This window comes from Narcine bancroftii, chromosome 6 (genome assembly GCF_036971445.1).
Source record: "Narcine bancroftii isolate sNarBan1 chromosome 6, sNarBan1.hap1, whole genome shotgun sequence".
Lineage (NCBI taxonomy): Eukaryota > Metazoa > Chordata > Chondrichthyes > Torpediniformes > Narcinidae > Narcine > Narcine bancroftii.
In genome coordinates, this window is record NC_091474.1 from 38,727,494 (window position 1) to 38,745,325 (window position 17,832).

General features: G+C 37.6%; 1 protein-coding gene and 1 pseudogene across 9 annotated transcripts in view; both read right to left on the reverse strand.

Annotated features, from left to right (window-relative positions):
- Positions 1–17,832, reverse strand: part of LOC138735961 (EF-hand calcium-binding domain-containing protein 5-like) — a 217,460-nt gene that overhangs the window by 128,312 nt on the left and 71,316 nt on the right. For 3 of the 9 annotated variants that reach the window (XM_069884675.1, XM_069884678.1, XM_069884677.1), the window contains one exon: positions 14,012–14,082. In XM_069884675.1, coding sequence (XP_069740776.1) covers positions 14,012–14,082 — 71 coding nt within the window. Of the gene's footprint in view, positions 1–9,186; positions 10,797–13,506; positions 13,576–14,011; positions 14,083–17,832 lie in introns of those variants that run through there. The other 6 variants (XM_069884667.1, XM_069884668.1, XM_069884666.1 and 3 more) reach the window with 3 other exon arrangements.
- On the reverse strand, positions 8,228–8,368 carry LOC138737785 (U2 spliceosomal RNA; annotated as a pseudogene).

Here is a 17,832-nt window from a genome sequence, read left to right on the forward strand (position 1 = left end):
CCCTGATTTGAGTCAAGATGTCATCAGACGCCAACGTGAATTTGATCCATTTAAAGATGTTTTATGGCGTAAAGTTACAAATTTGCTTTTCATTACCCGGCTGTGTTGAAAGTGTTTTATGGAAACTATCAGTCTCAATTCTTTAAGAGTGAGCATGAAGCAATGGTTTTTGCTAATTCACTAACAGATGTCAGAGGACAAAGAAGAAGCCCACCATTATCTCCTAAAAGAAAATCTGATGGTCTTGGAAATGTGAAAAATGGCAGAAGTGGAAAGGTCGGGTATGGAAAGAGTTCACCTACTTTTGAAATGAGTTCACCATCTGGACTGGAACCTCAAGGCTGAATTTTTTTGTAATATGTTAATATTTTTGATTGGCTGGCTGGGGAGGAGTGGATTGCACTAATTTCTTTGTTAGTCATCAGTCACTAGTGGGTAATCCACACACAGTTTTTTAGGGAGTTACTAGCTTTTGGTAGTTTTTTGGGGTTTTTTTTCTTATTAACAAATATTATTTTTATTTGGAGGGCCTATATATTTTAATTTGGGAGTCCTATATATAATTTTTTTCTTTCTTGTTATTATTAATTTTGTGATTATTTTTGGTATTTAGTAATTGTATTAGATATGTCAAATTTGAAATTTGCTACTTTTAATGTTCAGGGATTAAACAACCTGATCAACCGTAAGAGAGTTTTGGCATATATCAAAAAGATGAAAATTGATATTGCTTTTTTACAGGAAACACATTTGAATGAAAAAGAAAGTATGAAATTGAAGAGGGATTGGGTTGGACATGTTTTTTTTTCTTCACTTAACTCTAAAGCTAAGAGAGTACCAATTCTAATATATAAAAATTTATCTTTTGAATTACAATCAATGGAAATGAATGCAGGACGTATTCTTAAATTGAATTGTAAGATTTTTAATGAATTTTGGACTTTACTCAACATGTATGCACCGAATGTGGATGATGAAGCATTTATTTCAGATGCATTTTTGCTTCTGGAGCAAGCTAATGAAAATGTTCTGGTTGGAGGAGATTTCAATTGTGTTTTGGAACCTTTATTAGATAAATTTCAAAAAAAATTTTAAAAATCCAAAATGGCAATCTAAATTTGAGCTTTGATGAAAGATCTTAATTTAGTGGCAACGTCTCAACCTAACAGAGAAGGATTTCTCTTTTTATTCATTTAGACACAAATCCTTTTCTAAAATTGATTTTTTTTAGTATCGGCAAATTTACAGGGGAAAATACTGCAAGCAGAATATAAAAGTAGGGTAATTTCAGATCATTCTTTGTTGTATTTTACTTAGGAGATTTCTGAAAAAGTTTGTGCAGCTTCTCGTTGGAGATTCAATACGATGTTAAAAAAAGCGGAATTTATTTAATTTTTTTAAAAAACAAATCAATTTCTTCTTGGAAGAGAATGTTAATTCCATTCAGAGTAAATTTATATTGTGGGATGCTATGAAAGCTTACTTGAGAGGTCAGATAATTAGTTATACCTCTAAGGTTAAAAGGAATTATTTGACCGAGAGCCTTGAAGTAGAGAAATAGATTGATGAATTAGAAAAGGAATTTCAGAGAGATGTGACAGAAAATTAGAAAATAGAGTTGTCGAGATTGAAATTGAAATACAATACATTGGAATCTTATCAATTTGAATGCTTGATTAATAGATCTAAACAACGGTATTATGAATGGGGTGAGAAAGCACATAAGGTACTTGCATGGCAGTTAAAGAAAGAACAGGTATCAAGGGTTATTAATGCAGTCAGATGAAATTCGACTGTTATTTACAAATCTCGTGAGATTAATGATGAGTTTTACTCATTTTATAAGAAATATATACCTGAGGAAAAACAGGAGAGTGGATCAATTGATTCCTTTTTATCAATGTTGAAATTACTGGTATTAGAAGAAGAAGATATATTGGAGCTGGAGACTCCTTTTACTGATTTAGAAATTAAATTGGCTATGTTGGAAATGCTGAATGGAAAATCACCTGGTGATGATGGGTTTTCGGTTGAATTTAATAAGGTATTTTATGATGATTTATCTACAGTGTTTGGAGATGTGATATGACAGATTAATGAACATTATGATTTACCTGAATCATGCTCTAGTGCCTTAATTACTGAATTCCTAAGGATAGAGATCTATTGAAGGTGTCTTCATATAGACCAATTTCTTTGTTAAATGTAGACTATAAAATAATAGCTAAAGTATTAATGAATCAATTGGCTAAATTTTTACCTAAGTTGATACATGTTGATCAAACAGGTTTCATAAAGAATAGATATGCTTCAGATAATATTCTTTGAGTGATTAGTTTGATTAATAAATATCGACAGTGCCCTGACCATCCGATGGTAATATCTCTCGATGCAGAAAAGGGTTTTGATAGAGTTGAATGGAATTTTTTATTTAAAGTTTTAGAGAAATTTAATTTTGGTCCTTTTCTTATTGGTTGGATTAAAGCTTTATATAATAAACCAATAGCCAGGGTATTGACAAATGGTCAGATCTCAGAACCTTTTAAATTAAATTAATTGAACCTTTACCACAGCTGATATGACAAAATACACAGATACAAGGTATGAGAGTTTTAGATGAGGAGTATAAAATTAATTTATTTGCTGATGATGTATTGGTGTATTTAACAAAACCAACTCAGTCACTTTTACCCTTGAAAGAGTGTTTAACACAAAATGGATCTTTGTCTTGATATAAAGTTAATTGGGGAAAAAAGTGAAATTTTACCGATAGGTGAAGGAGATTATTCAGTTTATAAGAATATTATTAATTTAAAGGGAACTGATCGAATTAAATATTTGGGTATAAATGTGGATGTTGATTATCAATCTTTATATAAATTAAATTATCTACCTTGCATGAAAAAGATCAAAGTTGATTTGATTAAGTGGAAGGATCTTCCTATAAATTTAATTGGAAGAATAAATACAATTAAAATGAATATCTTTCCACGTATACAATATTTGTTTTAGTCAATTCCGTGTTTACTTAATAAGAATTTTTTCCAAGATTTAAATAAAATGGTTAGGGAATTTTTATGGAAGGGTAAATTTCTGAGAGTAGCTTTGAATAAGTTAAGTTGGAAATGTGCATTAGGAGGATGACGCTTACCACATTTCCAAAATTATTGAGGCAGCTCAATTTAAATTTATTAGTTCCTTAATGCATTTGGAACGGCCCTCTAGTTGGGCTAAAATTGAGATGGGGAATATTTCTGAATTTGAAATACATCAATTTTTGTTTCGGTGGAATTTAAATTTATTACAACAATATAATGTGCCTATACTAAAGCATTTAATTAAGTTATGGATGAGGAAAAATAGAACAATAGGTTCTAAGGGTAAATTATTGACTTTAACACCGTTATATAATAATCAACTTATTCCTTTTTCAATGCATAATCAATGTTTATTACACTGATCTAAAGGTATAAAAATTTGGGGGATTGTTTTAAAGAAGGTAAATATTGAGCCTGCATTCACCACCTCAGCTAGCAGTTTGTTCCACACTACCACCACTCTCTGTATGAAGAAGTTTCCCCCTCACATTCCACCTAAACTTTTCCCCTTTCACTCTTAACTCATGTCGTCTGGTTTGTATCTCAGTGGAAAATGCCTACCTACATTTATTCTGTCTATGCCTCTCATAATTTTAAATCCTTCTATCAAATCTCCCCTCATTCTTCTACAATACAGGGAATAATGTCCTAACCCGTTTAAATTTTCTCTGTAACTCAGTTCCTGAAGTTCAGGCAAAATTTTCTCTGCACTCTTTCTTTCTTACTGATATCTTTCCTGTAGTTAGGTGACCAAAACTGCATATAATACTCCAAATTTTCCCTCACTAATGTCGTAATCAACTGCTAGCTGAGGTGGTGAATGCAGGCTCAATATTTAAGAAGAATTTGGACAGGTACATGAATAGAAGCGGACTGGAAGACTATGGATTGGGTGCAGGTCAGTGGGACTAGGCAGAAAAATGGTTTAGCACAGACTAGAAGGGCTGCAGGGGCCAGTTTCCGTACTGTAGTGTTCTATGGTTCTACGCTCAACCCACTTCAATTCACATATCAAAGTAACAGATGCTATCCAAGGCCTTACACTCAGCCCCGGGACATCTGGACAACAAGGATACTGATGTCATGTTACTATGCATCAATTATAGATTCACTATCAACACAATAGTTCCTAATAAACTCATCCCCAAATCCCGTATATGTGGCTTCAGCACGTCCCTCTGTACTTTGTTAGGTCTGCTTTGTTCATGAATGAGTGAGACAAACACCAGGCTGAGTCGAAATCAGGGTTCTTTGTTTTTTATTACCGGATTGTAACACTTGCGACTAACAAAGTTAGTCGGAGAATGCATTCTGCCGTTATCAGCAAAATGGTGATTTTTTATACCCTTGGATACATGCTTAGAACATCATCATATCATTACTTGTCCAATGACTAAAACTGTTGCTATCCTTTCCCTGCTAGCTTCCTGCCTCTCAATCCATCAATGTCTCTCTTATCTTGTAAGTACAAGGATGCATTTACATCTTGTTACAGCCCTGTACATTCCCATCTCATGATGTTTTACCTAACAGGAGTACAAGGACATCTCCCCTTCTTGTTACTGCCCTGTACAGGGTAACTCCCTACACATTCCCATCTCATGATGTTTTACCTTACAATTTTCTGTCCAGTAAACCACAATCAGTAAGGATTGGTGACAGCACCTCCTCTATAAGACATAGGAGCAGAATTAGGCTATTTGGCCCATTGAGTCTGCCTGACATTCCCTCAAGGCTGATTTACTATCCTTTTCACCCCCCCCCCCCAATAATCCATGATTCCCTTCCTAATCAAGAACTTATCTACCTCCGCCTTAAATATTCCCACAGCTATCAGTGGCAACAAATTCCACAAAGAAATTTCTCTTCATCTCTGTTCTAAAGGGATTTTTTTGCACTCTGATACTGTGCTTCTCATGCCAGATTCCCCAACATTGGAAACATTCTCTCCACATCCACTCTATCCAGGCCTTTCAGTATTTGATAGATTTCAATGAGAACCCACCCCCCCCCCCCCCCACCCCCCACCCATCCTTTCCCACACCTCTTCCCTCCATTCTTATAAATTCTAGTGAGAACAATCCCAGAGTCATATTTAAACTCTTCATTCCGGGGATCATTTTTTAAAACCTCCTCTGGTCCCTCTCCAATTCCAACACATTCTTAGTTATGCAGCCCAAAGCTGCTCACAATACTCTGTGTGGTCTGACCAATGCTTATAAAGCCTTAACATCACATTCCTGCTTTTACATTGTATCCCTCTTGAAATGAATGCAGGCATTCCATTTGGCTTCCTTACTACTGACTCTTCATGACAGTTGACCTTTAGGGAGTTTGTGCGAGGATTCCGCAGTCCCTTTGTACCTCTGATTTCTGCATTCATTACCAGTTTAGAAAGTCTATGCCTTTATTCCTTCCACTGAAGTGTATGATCATATACTTCCCTAAACTGTACTCCATCTGCCATTTACTTGCCCAATTGGATAACCTGTCCCTGATGCAGTCTTGTGCTTTCTCAACACTATCTGCCCCTCCTGTGATCATTGCTTCATCAGCAAACTTGGCCACAAAGCAATCTAATCCATCCTCCAAATCATTGACATTGAATGTGGAAAGAAGCAGTCCCAGCATCGAGCACTGTGGAACATAACTGGTCCCAAGCAACTATCCAAAAAAGGCCCCTTTAATCCCCATTCTCAGTCTCATGCCAGTCAGGCAATCTTCTATCCATAGTCATTTTCAAACCTGGTAAAAATTACTGGGAATTCAGGACCTCCCAGACCTTTCATGTTGCAGTCCAAATTCCCGGGAATTTGCCCTCCCACACAATTTAGGGGTTCTCGCCCCAATAGGAGTAAGAGTAAGTTCACCCCCTGTCTGTCGGTCACCCGCTCGCTCCCTCCCTCCCACCAACCCACCCGGTTATCTGGCGCCCACCCCCGCCCTTCGGCATGTCGCCACAGCGGCACAATGCGGGATGAATAGCTGACTTTGTTTCCCATAATCTATCATGCAGCTAGATCCACTGTGGGAAATCCAACTACATGAGGGATTATGGTTAATGAGGAAGGCAATTCATCCTGCATTGTCCTCCTGTGGTGACATGACAAAGTGGCCCGCTGTTGTTAGGAGGTATGTAACTTTTAATTTTAATCACCTACATGACGCAGCACGCAAGTGCTGACGTCACGACGGTTCCCCTGCTTGGCCATTTGCCTTTTCACATCTCAGGGAGAGGATGGTCCAGGAAAATTTTCCAGGCCCGCGGCCATACCTTGGACCCATTTAAAATTCCTGGGCTGACCTTTTCATACCACATGTTCATGGAGGGTTCCCAGTAAAATTTTCTTGGACTCTTCAATTTACACTGTGGTGTGAAAAGGCCCTATGCTAGCATAATTCCCATAATACCATGGTGTGGTGAGCTATCGGTCAGAAGCAAACACACAAAACCAAAAGACTGTACAACGGGCTTTATTCGACGTAAATTTCCACAGAGCCAGCTGTGAGATTGAGCTGCTGAAAACTCTGAGAATGTCTTCGAAGGGCCGGCTCAGGATTATATCCCGGAGGGTGATTGACACCCGACCAGGTGGGGCTTGGTCTATTCAGGTCAGCTGATTGACAGCCGGCCACGTGTTGTCTTGTCCCCATGCTCTTCTGCAGGTACAGAAGTTTCCCCCTGCAGTAGGCCAGTTGTGTAGCACCATACATGGGCTCGCATTTTGCTTAGCAGCCTCATATGCAGCACCTTGTCAAATGCATTTTGAAAATTCAGGTAAACTACATCCACTGACTCTCCTTTATCTGCCCTTCCAGTTGTTACTTCAAAGAATTCCAACAGGTTTGTCCCCTTCAGGCAACCATGCTGACCTGGACCTATTTTACTGTGTACCTCCAGGTACACTGAAACCTCTACCCACCACTGAAGACAGGCTAATTGGTTTGTAATTTTGTATCTTTTGCCTCCTCTTTTCTTAAGAAGTGAATCAGATTCAGAATTTATTCTCATGAATAAGTCATGAAATTTGGTGTTGCAGCAGCATGCATGTTATAACCATCTTACAACAATGATATATTTAAAAAATAGTGCATGAACAGTAAGGCAGGGTCTTTGGTTTATTGATTATTCAGGAATCTGATGGCAGTGGGGAAGAAGCTGTCCTTGTGCCATTGAGTGCTCATCTTTAGGCTCCTGTTCCTTTTTCCTGATGGAAGCAGAGTGAAGAGGCATTGCCTGGGTGGTGGGGATCTTTGAGGATAGAGGATGCTTTTTTAAGATACCACCTCATGTAGAAGCCCTCGATGGAGTGAAGCCTGGTGCCTGTGATGTCACAGGCGAAGTTAACCACCTTCTGGAGTTATTTTCTTGTCCTGAGATTTAGCACTTCCATACCAGGCAGTGATGCACCCACAGCCAGAATGCTCTCCACGGTACACCTGTAGAAGTTTTCAAGAGTCTTTGCTGACATACCGAATCTCCTCAAACACCTGTGAAGTGACATTTGGAATTGTCCAATTCTTTGGAACCATTATATAATCTATCTAGTCCCCAAAGTCTCCTACTTTACTGCCTGTTTGCCCATGACTATGTAGCCAAACATCACACCAACTATAAATAAATTTGCATTTGACACTTCTATTGTCAGTGGAATCCCTAACAATGATGAGTGGGAATATAAAAAGCAGATATAGGGACAAGTGGCATTGTACCAGGACAATAACCTCTTCCTTAATATCAACAAGTTTAAGGAGCTGGCCATAGACTTCAAGAGGAGGGGTGGAACTCATTCTCTTGTCCACATCAATGGCACTGAGGTGGAGAGAGTATATAGCTTTATTTTCAGAGGAGTGACCTTCCTCATCCACCTATGTTAATGGAATAGGCAAAACAGTGCACCAGGGCCACTACACCTTCAGAAGCCTGAGGAAATTTGGCATGCCACCTCTATCCCTCAACAACTTCAAGAGATGCACCTTTGAAAGTACCGTGTACTACAGGAACTGCTCCATCCAAGATAGTTAGAAACTGCAGAGTTGTGAACCAGCTCAGACCATCACACAAAACCCTTCCCTCTATTGACGCCATCTATACATTCCGCTGCCTTGGAAAAGCTGCCAACATATTAAATGACTCATCCTACCCTGGCACACTCTCTTCACTCTCCTCCTGTCAGAAGAAGATTCACAAGTGTGAGATCATCACCACCATATTAAACTGATAAGAACAGAGACTACACTTGATCTTAGCCAAAAGACTGAGAAGCGATTCATCACCACCATATTCAAGCAGTTTCTTTCCCACCATTATGAGACCCCTGAACAAACCTCACACAAGTTAGAACACCTATGTTCTATTTATGGTTCTAAATTAATTTCCTGTATCCAATCACTCCCACAGATATATCCGTCATTAGAGAACACTTCTACCCCAACCATCCCCTGCAAGTAACTACCTTTTATTCCCACTCTATAATTTCTCTCCTGAAGACAGCTAGCAATCCTTTCTGCTGCATACTCTCACCTCTCATTCTCTGACCTTATTCATTAATTTATTAAAATGTGGAAAAATGACATCAAGTGACTTTTACCTCTACTTCCTCTGTCAATTCAGTAAGATTGGTCAAGCAGTTTGATTAAAATATGTTAATAATATGTTCCTACTAAAACAAAAATCACAAGGAATATGATTGAGGAATGCACCAAAATTAATTCAGAATTTTATTAAACATCTACATTTTAGATTCTTCTAATTCCACATAGATGTGAAGCTAGATTTTCAACTTTGATTAACTATTCCAGAAGTTTAAGAAATTAATTGGTTTCTTTTGTAGATTAGTTGTGTTTTGCCCTGGGTTGAGCCAATCTGCAGCTAGCTCTGAGTGTCTTGTCATGCTAGGGCTATATTACAGGGATAATATTTCTCTGAATATTCCTGCTGGTGACCGGCCAAAATTTCACAGACATTCAGAATGACTGGGGACAACAGCAGAATGGGAAACTATCAAACACACTTTCCATTTTTTTGGCAGCTTTTGATTTCTTATTGCATTTAATGAGGGTGTTTGATGAGATAGTAGTGACTAACCGGTTTGGTGATCTTCGAATTGATGAATCCTGTTGACTAGAAAATGAATCCCTTGTGGACTTTGGGGATAATCCACTTGTATCAGCAATGGAAGCTTGGGTTTGCATTGATGTTGGAATGGATCGTGTACTTTCAAATTCATCAGAGATCCAAGAGGTATTGCTTGTTTTTGAAATTGTACTGTCACTGGAGTCCAGAGAAGACTCGTATGAGTCAGTAGACGATGTTATAGCTTCAGTACTTTCTCTTTTGGCCGGGGTAGATTTTGATTCTTTTTTCATAGATAATCTGGCTTCTTCTCGGTGGGATTTTAAATTTCCCTTCCCTTTTCCATGCACTGAATGAGTTCGTTCTCGACCTGCAGAAGATCTTGAATGTCCTTGATTAGTTATTGGGCTTCTCTTCCCTTCCGCATGCACAGAGTGTTGTTTTTTGCGTCCCTTTGAGGATCCTCTGCTTTGATCTTGATTGATCCTTTCTTCACCATGGAGAGTTTGGACCTTTTCTGGACTCAGAAAGGATCTTCTACTTTCTTTGAGATGGTAAGCTGAGCCTCCTTTTCCTTCCTTTTGCGTATCTTGAATTTTTTCTTGACTCATTGATGTTCTTCTCTTTTCACCAGGGTGGGATATTGAGCCTCTCCTCACATTTTTGTTTTGGATTCTTTCTGCACTCATTGAGCTTCTGCTTCCAACAGGGTGGGATACTGAGCCTTTCTTCCCTTCCTCATTAAGGTATTGGGTTCTTTCTCTACCTGTAAAGGGTCTTCTGCTTTCATCTTGGTAGAGGATGGAGCCTCTCCTGTCTTCCTCCTGGATATTTTGAATTAGTTTTGGACTCGCTGTTGATCTCCTGCTTTCAACTGGGTGGGATTCTGAGCCCCTCTCGTCCATAGATTGGGTTTTTCCTTGAATCAGAGGTCTTCTGCTTCCATCTGGATGGACCGAGACTCCCCTCTCCCTAATCAAGGCAGCGGATCCCTTTCTGTCAACATTCTCAAAGGCTGTTAGAGACTTTTTAGATGGAGGATGTGTCAAGGCTGTCTCGTACAAGGATTCCCGACTTAACTCTGATGAAGTGTTTGTTGGTGATGCCAAATCAACAGATGATGATTCTAGGGAGCTCAATTTATTCAGGGATTTTAGACGGCTTTGCCTGGGATCTGGTTCCGTAATATATTCTTCCAGAGCTCCATTGTTTTCAAAATAGTCAGCTTCAACCAATAAAGTGTGCTTTTCACAGATAGTCAAGTTCAGCGTATCTATATTCACCTCCGGGGGAATGTTAAACGTGTTGGAAAAACCTTGATAGTTTTGTCTGATCATACCATCATCTTCTTCGATTGATTCCACCTGCTCTCCAGTGATATTTACAGTCCGGCCAGTAATGGTTGCATTCACGTTCTCCGAAGGCACGTCGCCCAGGTTGATACAGACGATAAACTGCTCTGGAGATTCATTCTTTAACGAGTACTTGAATTCTCCTTGCGGACGTTTGAACTGTTTCCTGCCTCTCTTTAATTCCACGGAACGCTTGCGTGCATCGCCACGATCCTCTGCTGACCAGCGTTGCATAACTCACAGGCTTGCACTTTCTGAAACCCGCAAGGTATTTGTTTACGCAAACGATTTGCAAGCGTTTGTCTACCTCTGTGATGAAAATGGCTATGCATAATTATGAATACACGGCTATTATTTGCGGAGAAATCATATTGCGCTGATCACCAGGGTAAAACTGCTCCCAGGAAACGATGATTAAAAAAAAATTCCGATCACTTCTAAAATATGATAAATGTCAAAACATGATCCTTTCGCAGGAATTCGTGCAAGGAACAAATTTAAATAGTTCGGAAAATGGGAAATTTTGAAGCGGGAAATGATATTCTGCTGAACCGAGAACCATCGACTTTCGCGGCAACGAGTCAAGTTTACATGCAGCCCGTAGTTAAAAAATGAAAGACCCTTTTTGGAAATCCTTACAGTGGAGAAAGACATTTTCTAATAAATTCCGCAGATTTAAGTCCACTACATCGTTACCTGTGGCTAAGAGATGCAGAAAATGTGGTAACCCTAAATCATATTTGGCTTGGTTCTTATGTAAATATTAATATCATGCTAATTTCTGATCAAGACAGTTGTACAAGGACCGAGCATTTAAACGTGGACCAACAAGTTGGTTCAGTTCCAAATGCTTCACGTTGGGAGGTATTTTTACTTGGATAATGAAATGGCACCAAAAGCGGCAATGACCATATTCGTGGTGAAATTCTTCCAATTTCCAAGACAACATTTGCCCTGCGATCTGTATTATTTGAACATCTTGAGGTTAACCCATCTGCTGTTTTGAGACTTTAGCGCTCATTTGACCATGTGGCAATGTGACACCATGATCTGTACTCAAATGATGATCCTGAAAATTGATGAGACACTAGTGTAACACATTCTTGCTTTATAATCAAGACATATACAGTGCTTGATGAGAAATCCGATAGATGTCATAAAAGTTGTGACATAAAACATTCCAAATTTAAAGAGCACGTGTAACATAAAAAAGAATACCGTTAATAAATTTAGTAATTAAAAATGAAGTGTTTCTTAGCTCGGTTTGGTAAATGTTAATGTTATGAAAAGATCAAAGTTATAACTATTTTGTTTCTCCATGGAACAATAGTTTGATATTTGATCTGGAGATTGGAATTATTGTCTCAGAAGATAACGTCAAAAAAATACTAAAATAAAAAGGACAGTTGTGATTAAGTGCATATCCAAACAGAATACTGATCAAATCTATCTCTAAATTAGCTGTGACAATTACATCATGTGTACTACATTTCCCACAATGGAACTTAAATTTTTTTGGGGTTGCTGTGTCTGTCTTCTGGTTGAGAAGTAGGAAGACAAATATATGTAATACAGCTTGGACATGCCACTGTGTTGTTATGATATATTAGTGAATCATATCATAAATCCATTTCTGCTTCTGGAACTAGAATGACAAAGCTTTCTTTTTCAGGAACCTTTGAAATAACAGAAAATTATTCAAATCAAGTATTTTGTCTCTTTTAGTGGTGTTTTCTTTGAAGTTCTCTGAATGACATGGCATAGTGTAAAGATTGTTTTTTTTCCCCTCAGTGCTTTGATATTTAGTGGACATTTAAGACAATAGCTACCATTATCTATGTGAAAACTTTTGAGTCTTATTCAAGAGTGAAAGTGGAAGTGCTTCTAAAGTTCAGGAACACACCTCTCAAACCACCAAGGCACAGTGTGATACTTTAAGAAAAAAGTTTTGATTACATTTTTTGAAAGAACAAAATTGGAAATTCACAAAAGGTCATTAAACATACTCTTAGTGCTATGGAGCTGATATATAACAAAATCTTTTCGTTATTATTTGTATGTGAAGAACAGAAGGATGACTAGAGTGATGGTAGGGCCACTGAAGGATAAAGGCAGAGGAGGTGGTGGGGATCCTAAATAATTACTTTGCTTTAGTGTTGAAGCATGTTGAGGTTAAGAAAGCGGAAGTATTGGATCTTCTTAAAAACAGTCGGATCTCCTTAAAATCATTCCCATCCTCCATCACATGAATAAAATACCATTTGGATAGAGAAATAGATTTCAAGATGTCTTCAAAAGTTTCATTGAGAAAATACAACCACTGACTTCTGGAAATTTTAGAAATGGCTATTCAGTTGATCTTTTCTCTCTTAGACTTAAGCAGGCAAATAGGATTAGCCCAGATCAATGTTAACTTAGTTGGCATGGACGACTTAGGCTGAATTTGGTCTTGCTATCTAAGTACATCATTTCACTTGTCTGTATGCTCCCAGTGTACTACTTATCCTCCTTTTCTCTATATTTCAAGCCATGAATAAACAATACCAATATTCTGCCAGCTGCCATTTCCACCAAGTCTCCTATGTTGTTTTCACAATAAAAATATAAAATAAATCTCATTATATTGGAATACTTGTGTAGTGAGGGACAATAGGGTTGATCCCAGAACCCTAAGAAGATCAATTATCCTACTTACTTTTTGCAAAAGGGGAAGAAGGAATAAGTGGTGCTATGACAATTATTTTAAAACTATGAAGGTTCAGATAAAGGATCCAAGTATGCCTTTCTCCCATGTATACAATTTCAGACCAAAGATTCACATTTACAAGTGAAAGGCAAGAAAGGAGGAATTTTTCAACTTCAAAATTGTTAAGCACTTAGCAAAAGTAATGAGACAAATAGTTTAATACAACATTTTAATAGGTTTCAAGATGGAACTACACCAATTTTTAATCAAAGCAAGATTAAGGATTATTAAAACTCTGGATTGGAGGAGTAGATTACTAAAACTCTTCTGATCAAAATTGTTAATATGGTTCAATAAATTATCCTGTAAAAGAATGAACTAAGTTGTTAATAGAAATATTCCACAGGACCAAGCACCCCAGAATGTTTGTCCAAAGTAAAACACAAACTTTTTTTTTCCCCAAACGTAGGACTTCAAAACAAAAATGGAATTTTATTATTACCATGAATAACATTTTTTAAATGATTCCAATCACACAGCCTTGTATACAACGAAACAAGGTTTTGCCATCTCAGTTGCACCATATTTATAATAAATGCTTTCAGGGTTGGAAGGGACATGATTCATCACACAATGTTTTTAAAAATAGCAACTCCAGAATCTGCAAAGCTCTTTTCACCTGCGCATGTAGGCATAACATTACTTGATCTTATACATCGTATACATTTCTTCAACAGAATTTCTTAACAAACAGGGAACTAATAGAAAACCACAGAGAGGTAATCTGGTAACTCCATACCTTAAGATAATGATGTCAACAGAGGGGTCACGTGATGGAGTATTGGCTGCGAGGGTAAAACCAGGCCTCTCCTAAAAAAAGAAAAAAAAGTCAAAAAAGACAAAGTTCAATAAATATAAAATATAAGAAATAGAAGATAAAGTTGCAGAGAAGAGAAAGAAGATGGCACCCAAGAAGGAAAAAGTAAAAACAACAGGAAGAAAAGTCACCGGAAAAGAAAGAAGAAGCCCTTACCTGCACAAAGGAACATGGAGCCATGGTGGCGAAGAATATCCATTCTCCAAGGTTGGTGCAGGCTCTGCGGAGTTGCAACACCCCCCCACCCCCCGAACGGTGGACTGCAAAAATGGCTCTCTGAGCCAAACAAAAGTGCGCAACTGCGCATGCGCAAGGAGTCGCGTATGAGCAGTGCACAATCAAAGGTAAAAGAAAACACCAATGGGAGGGGGGCTCAGCTGAGGAGTGGGCAACCATGGCGTGACACCAGGGCTCTCAGCTGGAAGATGAGGAAGGCGGCAGGAGAGGGAGTGAGATACCAGGTGAGAAAGAAAGTTGACGGGGTGAATGGCAAGAGGAGCAGCAGCAGGAGGCCTGACAGATGAGCAGCCCAAAAGGGGAGGACCAACAGCAAGAGGCCCAGCAAGAAGAGGCCCGACAAAGTGATAACAGCAACTCATCAGGGATATCAGAAGAGAATACAAAGAAGAGAAGAAGAAGAAGACACAAACACAGGTACAGACACAGAAGAAAAGGAAGAAGACCAAGATATTCACAGAGAAATAGAAAGTAAAAACAGATGGACAGAATATAGATAAAGCTTTTTTTTGAAGAACAAATGAGAACATTAAAAGAATAGTTGTCATTAGAATTTAGTGCAATTAGAAGAAAAATGAAAAGAACAGAAGATAAAATGCAAAGATTAGAACTAGTTATGACAGAAATAGGAAAAAGAGTAGAAAAAGTGGAAGAATGCGAAATGGCTGTAGAAATGGAAGTAAACGACTTAAGTGGAAAACTGGAAGAAAGTGACAAAAAAATTAAAGAGACACAAGAGTTGTTAGCTCAGAAAATTGATAAAATTATAGTAGGTGAAACAACATAAAAATAGTGGGCCAGAGTGAGGGTGAAGAAGGCACAGACATGAAGGAATTTATAAAAGGATGGATCCCGAAGGTCCTGGGAATGACAGAAATGCAGGAAGAAATGGAAATAGAAAGGGCACACAGAGCACTAGCTCCGAAACTGCAGATACATCAAAAACCAAGATCCATCTTAGTAAAAGTTTTGAGATATACGACAAGAGAAAATATACTGGAGCAGGCAAGGAATAAAATTAGAGCAGATAATAGACCATTGGAATACAAGGGTCAAAAAATATTTTTTGACCCAGACATAAGTTTTGAACACTTGAAGAAGAGGAAGGAATTTAATACAGCAAATTGATCCTACGGAAAAAAAGGTTATAAATTCATGTTAAGACATCCAGCTGTGCTTAAAATATTTATACCCGGGGAGCAAAATAGACTGTTCTCGACTCCAGAGGAAACACAAGAATTTGCAGAAAGTTTGCAGGAAAGAAGGAGATGAAGAGGTGTAATAAGAATGAAGAACGGCGATAAAGTATAAATAAAGATCTAAGAACTAAAGAGGGAAAAAAGAAGGGAAAGAAGGAAGTAAAGGGAAAAAAAGGGAGAACTTTGTTATATGTGTAAAAAAAAAAAAAAAAGAGTTTTCTTGGGGGGACTGGGGGGAGACTGTGAAATTAGTTGACACTTGCAAACAAGATCACAATCCAAAATGGAAAGGGGAGTTGTGGCTGCCCGGCAAGGGATAAGGGACAACTCAGAGAGGGGGGGGGCATTTGGGGTTAAGGTGTTATTGGGTGTGAGAATTGTTGGAGTATGTTTTAAATGTGTTGTCATACATTGAGTTTAAAAAGGAAAAACTGAGAGATGAAAATGGGGAAAAGGGGGATGGAGTTGGTGAGGAAGCAGAAACGAGACATAAGGTATAAGATGGCCACATTGAACTATATGACTATAAACATAAATGGAATACATAACCAAATTAAAAGGAAGAGGCTATTAAGTTTACTGAAAAAAGAAAAAATAGATATAGCATTTGTGCAGGAAATGCATCTAACTGAAGTGGAACATAACAAATTAAAGAGAGATTGGGTAGGACACGTAGCAGCAACATCATATAATTCAAAAGATAAAGGTGTAGCCATATTAATTAATAAAAATGTACCAATCATAATAGAGGAGGAAATAACAGATCCAGCAGGGATGATAAAGATATACTCAGAATTTTGGAATTTGCTCAATATATATGCACCTAATGAAGAGGATCAAAAGCTTATGCAGGATTTTTTTTTTTTTGAAGATTGTAGATACACAGGGAAATATATTGATAGGATGGGATTTTAACCTTAATTTGGATCCAATGTTGGATAAAACTGGACAAGAGACAAACAAAAAGAATAAAGTAGCCAAATTTATGGTTAAATCAATGCAGGAAATGAAATTTATGGATATATGGAGGAGGCAGCACCCAAGAGAGAAGGAATATTCATATTATTTGAGTAGGCATAAAACATACTTAAGGATTGATATGTTTTTGTTGTCGGCCCATATTAAAGGGAGAGTTAGGAAAACTGATTATAAAGCTAGACTACTATCTCATAATTCACCCCTGTTATTAGCAATAGAACTGGAGGACATCCCACCAAGAACATATAGATGGAGGTTAAACTCCATGCTACTTAAAAGGCAGGAATTTAGAGAGTTTATTGAATGCCAAATTAAAACATTTTTTGAAATAAACACAGAATCAGTGAAAGACATATTTATACTATGGGACACAATGAAAGCCTTCATTAGAGGACAGATAATAAGTCATGTAACTAAAATGAAAAAGGAATATAATTGGGAAATAGAGCAGTTGGAAAGGGAGATAGTAAGTACAGAAAAGGAACTAGTAAAAAGGGATGATATAACAAAAAAGAGAGAATTGGAGGACAAAAAAAATATGAAATATTACAAATGTACAAGGTGGAGAAGAACATAATGAAAGTAAAGCAAAAGTATTACGAACTGGGAGAAAGAACACATAAAATATTAGCCTGGCAACTTAAAACAGAACAAGCTAAAAGAACTGTATTGGCATCAAGGAAAAAGGACAAACAAATTACATATAACCCAATAGAGATTAATGAAAACTTTAAGGAATTTTATGAACAATTATACCAAACTGAGTACGAGGGGAAAAATGATAAAATAGAAGAGTTTTTAGCTGAAATTGAACTGCCGAAATTGCAAGAAGAGAAACAAAACAAACTGATAAAACCATTTGAAATAGAGGAAGTACAGGATATATTAAAAAGCTGCCGAATAATAAAACGCCAGGAGAGGATGGATTCCCAATAGAATTCTATAAAACATTTAAAGAGTTATTAATTCTTCCTCTCCTGGAAGTAATGAACCAGACAGAAGAAACACAAAACTTGCCAGATTCATGTAAGACAGCAATAATTACAGTAATACCAAAGATGGGGAAGGATCCATTAACACCAACATCATATAGACTAATATCTCTACTTAACTCAGATTATAAGATAATAGCAAAATTATTAGCAAACAGATTGGCCGATTGTGCACCAAAAATAGTAAAACAAGATCAAACTCGATTTATTAAGAAAAGACGAACAGCGGACAATATCTGTAAACTTATTAATCTAATTCATGCAGCTCAAGGAAATAAGAAGCCATCAGTGACTGTTGCTTTAGAAGTAGAAAAAGCCTTTGACAGAGTAGAGTAGA